At 34.4% G+C, this 5,433-nt stretch overlaps 1 protein-coding gene across 1 annotated transcript; it reads left to right on the forward strand.

Moving 5' to 3' along the window:
- The first annotated feature begins 1,963 nt into the window (after positions 1–1,963).
- LOC131022495 (uncharacterized) lies at positions 1,964–5,158 on the forward strand. Its single transcript, XM_057952004.1, has 7 exons — positions 1,964–2,447; positions 3,134–3,310; positions 3,418–3,561; positions 3,711–3,812; positions 3,910–3,980; positions 4,064–4,131; positions 4,519–5,158. The coding sequence occupies exons 1-7, from the start codon at positions 2,262–2,264 to the stop codon at positions 4,755–4,757; spliced, it is 987 nt and encodes a 328-aa protein (XP_057807987.1). The 5' UTR covers positions 1,964–2,261; the 3' UTR covers positions 4,758–5,158.
- Positions 5,159–5,433: the final 275 nt, after the last annotated feature.

Consider the following 5,433-nt stretch of genomic DNA (forward strand, 5'->3'; position numbering starts at 1 on the left):
GAATCGTTCTTCATCTAGCCAAATCTGTTCATTTGGTCAATGGATGGATTGATATATGCATTGTTTGTAGAAATCCTTGATGCTAATAATTATAAGGATTAATTGTTGTAAATACATAAAGAATATTATTTAAATTTTAATTTTTACATTTTTAGATAATTAATTACAAGAATTTTCAATAATTTAAAATTTGACCTTAATTAAAATTTCAACAACAATTAATTTAAACTTTATGTTTCATATAATATAAACATAATGTCATTTTCTTATATGAAAGATGAAAAAAACACGTCGTCTGTATTTTATATGATATGCAACATTTTAGTTATCTCCATAAATGCAAGGTAGTAAAATTTCAGTGTTCTTGCAGGATTAATTGTTGCCGGAATTTTATTTCGGGCAATAGTTTTGAACTGTTGAAAATTTATATACTAACTGATTAAAAAATCGCCTTGGTTGAAAAATAAAAATATAAGTATAATTTGTGTGTATTCACATATTTTTAATCCTAATTACTCCACCATAATAAACGACATTCTTTCTTTCTTTTTAAATGAAAGTATATAGTCGAGCTTGATAAATATAGGACCATTAATTGACGTATAGTACATAAATTGAGGTTCACCTCTTTTATATTATATATATATAAAAGAGTAAAAAACTATTTTGAAGCATTGCGGCAATCTCTATAAAATTTGATATGATGTGAAGAACTTGAGTGGTGATGATAAGAATGTAAAGAAAGTCATATGCTTCTATTACTATAAGTAGAAAGGGCAAATCCGTCTTTTAAGGTGTAATCCATTATTGAGCTGATAATTAACATTATGGAGTAGTGCTTTTGTATCTCAGAATTGTTTATTCCCATTAATAGTCGAACCTATGCGCTAATCGGCTTCTGCTACTTTCCCTACCGACTAATAAAAACTAGTTCAAACACTACAACCAAACCCATCAATCATTGGAACCTATCTTCCCCAAACTAGATTTTAATATCAAACTTAACATACTTTTCGAATATTGTGATAATGGTTTTTAAAAGCAACTTACCCCTTTTACTATCTCATTATTACCATTGCCTTTATTGTTGTTTACCCATAACTATGCACCTCATTATTTTTCTTCCATCAAGGTAATTTATCAAACTCGAGTAATGTTCCAATGTTTCAATAGTTTCGGAAATTCTATTAACTTCAAATTAAATTATAACAACTTTATGCACGTGGGTGAGCAAATGATGAAATATTATCATTAATGTTACATTATAATGAAATGAAAATAACGAATACGCTAAAATAAATCAATAAGTTAAAATAAATCAACGAATAATCTGCTTCTAATGTAATGTATGGAATCTATGGACTCAAGTTTGAACGACTATTCATGCATTACAAGCAACTTATTCGTAGATTTATACTGATTTATTCGTTATTTTTTTAACACAATAAATTTGAATAAATTAATATCAACTATAAAATTTGAATATCTATCATTCCATATTCATTCTCATTTTTCATCACAGTTGGATCATTTTCACTTGATCCTTGCTCTTTTGATATATATGTATCCAATCCATCTCTTTGTCGTGTATTCATAATTAGCGGTTGCAGATAATTAATAAAAGGAGAATAATTCTTAAAAAAAAATATACATATTATTAGTAATATAGAAAAATCTTACGAGATCACATATTAAAAATAAAATGCAATTTATTGAAGAAAAGCAATAAAAAGGGTTTCAAAATGGGGAAAAAGACCGCGTCAGGTGCAAGCAAAATGCTTCTGTAGAAGCATACTCAAATTCGACATTGGGCTTCGGCTGAAAAGGCCGATGCTCCATTTGGGCTAAAATCATTATTTTGGGCCGAGCATTGATTTTTCATGGGCTAAAGAAAAGAGGCCCGGCCCATAATTCGTGGCTGTGTGAAAGCGCTTACTTGAGATAGTAAAAGCGTGGTGTGCATACCTTTTCCCACAAACGTTCAAACCACGCCAAACATATTCTAATATTCCTCGGAATCAAATTGACTGTACAACTTCCAACCTAAACTAGGGTTTTTCCACAGGGTTTTATAATATTTCACGCCCTTCTCATAAATTAAGAGAAATCTCGGCGAGAAATGAGGACTTCGATTGGCTTCGTCGCCGACAATATCGAATCGGATCTTCCTTCCACACGCTGAATTTTTTTTGGGGAAGATCTGCGGCGTTGTTTGAGTGGAGAATTAATAGGAATATTTTGTTGATTTTCGGTTGGAATTGATGGAAGCTAGAGTTGGGGTGGATGGCGGCTCAGCGGCGAGGAAGTTTCTACACCACCAATCGCGGCCGCAGCAGCCGCAAATATCGCAGATTGGCACGGTTCCGCAGCTTCTCGCCGGTGGCATCGCCGGAGCTTTCAGCAAGACATGTACTGCTCCTCTAGCGCGGCTCACCATTCTGTTTCAGGTTAATTACGTGTCTTCTAGTCCTTACTCTGTGTCCATTTTGTTTTTATGCTCGAATTGGAACTCGAAGAAGTGAGAAGAATTGTTATCAGAAAAGTTAATGAAAAAAATCGACGTATTGTCGTGGTTCACAAATTTGTTAAGATGTCTTTTTGAAAATGAAGAAATTTACAAAGTTTTAAGTCGTCCTCTTCCTGTAAATAAAAACTTCATTTATGTTTCCGTCGTCTTCTTTCAAGTCGTCCTTGCTACTATTAGGAAATACGGTGACGTTTTGAAGCTCAATATTACTTTCTCTTTAGAAGGTTACAAGTTTTCATTCATATTGAAAATTGACTAATTCAGATATGAACAGCAGGGGCCTCAAGAATCTTCTCTTCATTTATATGTTTATGTACTGAAGTTGGTGTGTTGACAGTATTTACAATATCCTTTTTTGGGGTAATTATAAAATTCTTATACTTGTGATCATACAGCGTTATACTAATTGTCTAATTGTTGGCCTATTCTACTTTAACACTCCTCTTTCCCTTATCCCTCACAATTGTAGATTGCCACCGTTTGTAGTGAACTTGAGATATGTATACTCGAAGCTTAGTTTTATGATGGCTATCTTATATTTGATTTTACGTTTTCTCTCTTTTCTTATTATTTGTCTGACCAATTTCATTTTTAATCTCCTGTTAGGTGCAAGGCATGCATTCAGATGTTGCTATATTGAGTAAGCCTTGTATATGGCGTGAGGCATTGCGTATAGTTAATGAGGAAGGTTTTAGGGCATTCTGGAAAGGGAATTTGGTTACTATAGCTCATCGCCTTCCTTATTCTTCTGTCAACTTTTATTCTTATGAACAGTACAAAAGAGTGAGTACATTTATTTAAGAGAGCATATTGCATTTCTATCATGGTCGAAGCTTGTTCACACGCTGACAATAGAGCTTTTTATGTGGTGTTTCCGCTTTCCCCCCCAGATTTTAAGATCAATACCGGGTCTTGAAGGTCAACAGCCACATGCAGATGCTGTTGTGCATTTTGTAGGTGGTGGTTTGGCAGGAATGACTGCTGCTTCTGCTACATATCCTTTAGATCTTGTCAGAACAAGGCTGGCAGCGCAGGTAAATGATTACATTGCTAAAACCCTTTTTTTTGTTTGAGATAGTGGGGTAAGCATTATGACCCAAACTGCAAATTTTTCCTTGTAATATCCCATCTTTTGAAATATTAATTAATTGCAAAATTTTTATTTTTCTTTTGAGAATTGTAGAGGAATGCCATATATTACCAAGGTATTAGGCATTCAATTCGAACCATCTGCAGAGACGAAGGTTTTTTTGGCCTGTACAAAGGGCTAGGAGCAACATTATTGGTATCTTTACTTTTTCCTTTCATTATGTCTTGTGTTCTATAGCCTTCAAACTTTCTATAGAGAATTCTGATTTAATTTAATTTCTCTTTGGCTGCAGGGAGTTGGGCCCAGTATAGCAATAAGCTTTTCAGTGTACGAGAGTTTGAGATCTTCCTGGCTCTCTCACAGGTAAGGGAAACTGAGATGATTTTACTTGTGGGCATTCTTTTGTAGTATATAAATGTGCTTAACGATTCTTTATTTTTTACTAGGCCTGATGACTCTACCGTATTGGTGAGCCTTGCTTGTGGTAGTCTTTCTGGCATTGCATCATCAACAGGTGGGCAGCTTATAATGGTGATCGAGTTATATAGTATAGCTTGAAATATTTCTATTTTATTAGTTTGAGTTGAAGGTCGGCTTAGCATCCTAAATGATTACGACATTTTACCTGCCGGACATTCTGTTTTCTTGACTACAATACAAATGCGGTCCTAAAAACCTAGTTGCATTCAGGGGTAATAACTGTATCACTTGGTCAAACTTGAAGTGATGCTACACATTAGATTTATGTAGTGACATAAGCAATGAAAGCCCTCATGGTCAACACCTCGTAACTTTGTGCTAGCATAAGGGGGATGCGTTTTTAAAATTGTTCAGCTTGAGCAATTGTACAAATTGGAAGGTGAATGATGCACTAACTTTGATGTACTCTTTTTGGCTGTAGCGACATTCCCTTTGGACCTTGTAAGGCGAAGAATGCAATTGGAAGGTGCTGCTGGTCGAGCCCGAGTATACAACACTGGATTATTTGGAACGTTGAAACACATTATCCGTTCTGAAGGGCTCCGTGGCATGTATAGAGGGATAATGCCTGAATACTATAAGGTTGTTCCAGGTGTAGGCATTGTTTTCATGACATATGAAACATTGAAGAAGCTTCTAGCACAAGGTCCTTTCAGTTAGTTCGAGTGCCTCGCCACATCGTGGTTTCCCTATTCGGTTATCAACCTCGAATCAACCTCCCATGTCCCTAAGGGAACAGCGAGGGCAAGTTTTGATTTATAATGCAAGGAATGTTACTAATATAGTTAGATCACTCTCATTGGCGGCAAATTTTGTGTTGCTGCCAAAGACGACGATGTCTCAGTGTAAAGTCTATTGATAGTGTTGAATTTTAGTATCAATGTATTACTCTAGCGAGCATCTTCTTTTGTAATTTTAGGTCTTCTATCTCTTTGATGATTTAGGTCATACTGTAGTAGATTTTGCTATAACTTTTCTCAAACGTTCACACTAAAATAGTTCTCTACGAGCTGTTGCTTTGTATTACAAGTGAGATAATTTAATTCATTACATTTTCTTTATATGTTGTACTATTATTTTATTTCTCCGGTGAAATTCGTGAAAAGCTGATGGATGTATCCGATCCCATTTGTAGTTAAATTCTTTTAGATTAATGCGTGCTGGTTAAGATTGTAAAAGTTTCAACTTTCTTGGAAAGAATTTAACTTTTTAGAAATTGTGATCATTCACTAATTATAAAATTCAATTATATTAATTCTCTTTCTGTAAACTTTCCATCAGTTGATTGTTGAATCTATGTCACTATAACTTGAAAATTTAGATGGAATCATGTGTT

Source organism: Salvia miltiorrhiza, chromosome 4, assembly GCF_028751815.1.
Source record: "Salvia miltiorrhiza cultivar Shanhuang (shh) chromosome 4, IMPLAD_Smil_shh, whole genome shotgun sequence".
NCBI classification, from domain to species: Eukaryota; Viridiplantae; Streptophyta; class Magnoliopsida; order Lamiales; family Lamiaceae; genus Salvia; species Salvia miltiorrhiza.

Excerpts from the sequence above, each read along its gene's own strand:
- LOC131022495 (XM_057952004.1), top strand. The coding sequence starts at position 2,262 with ATGGAAGCTAGAGTTGGGGTGGATGGCGGCTCAGCGGCGAGGAAGTTT. Across the intron at positions 3,981-4,063 it reads TCTTCCTGGCTCTCTCACAG|GCCTGATGACTCTACCGTAT; the intron begins GTAAGGGAAACT and ends ATTTTTTACTAG. Across the intron at positions 4,132-4,518 it reads TGGCATTGCATCATCAACAG|CGACATTCCCTTTGGACCTT; the intron begins GTGGGCAGCTTA and ends TTTTGGCTGTAG.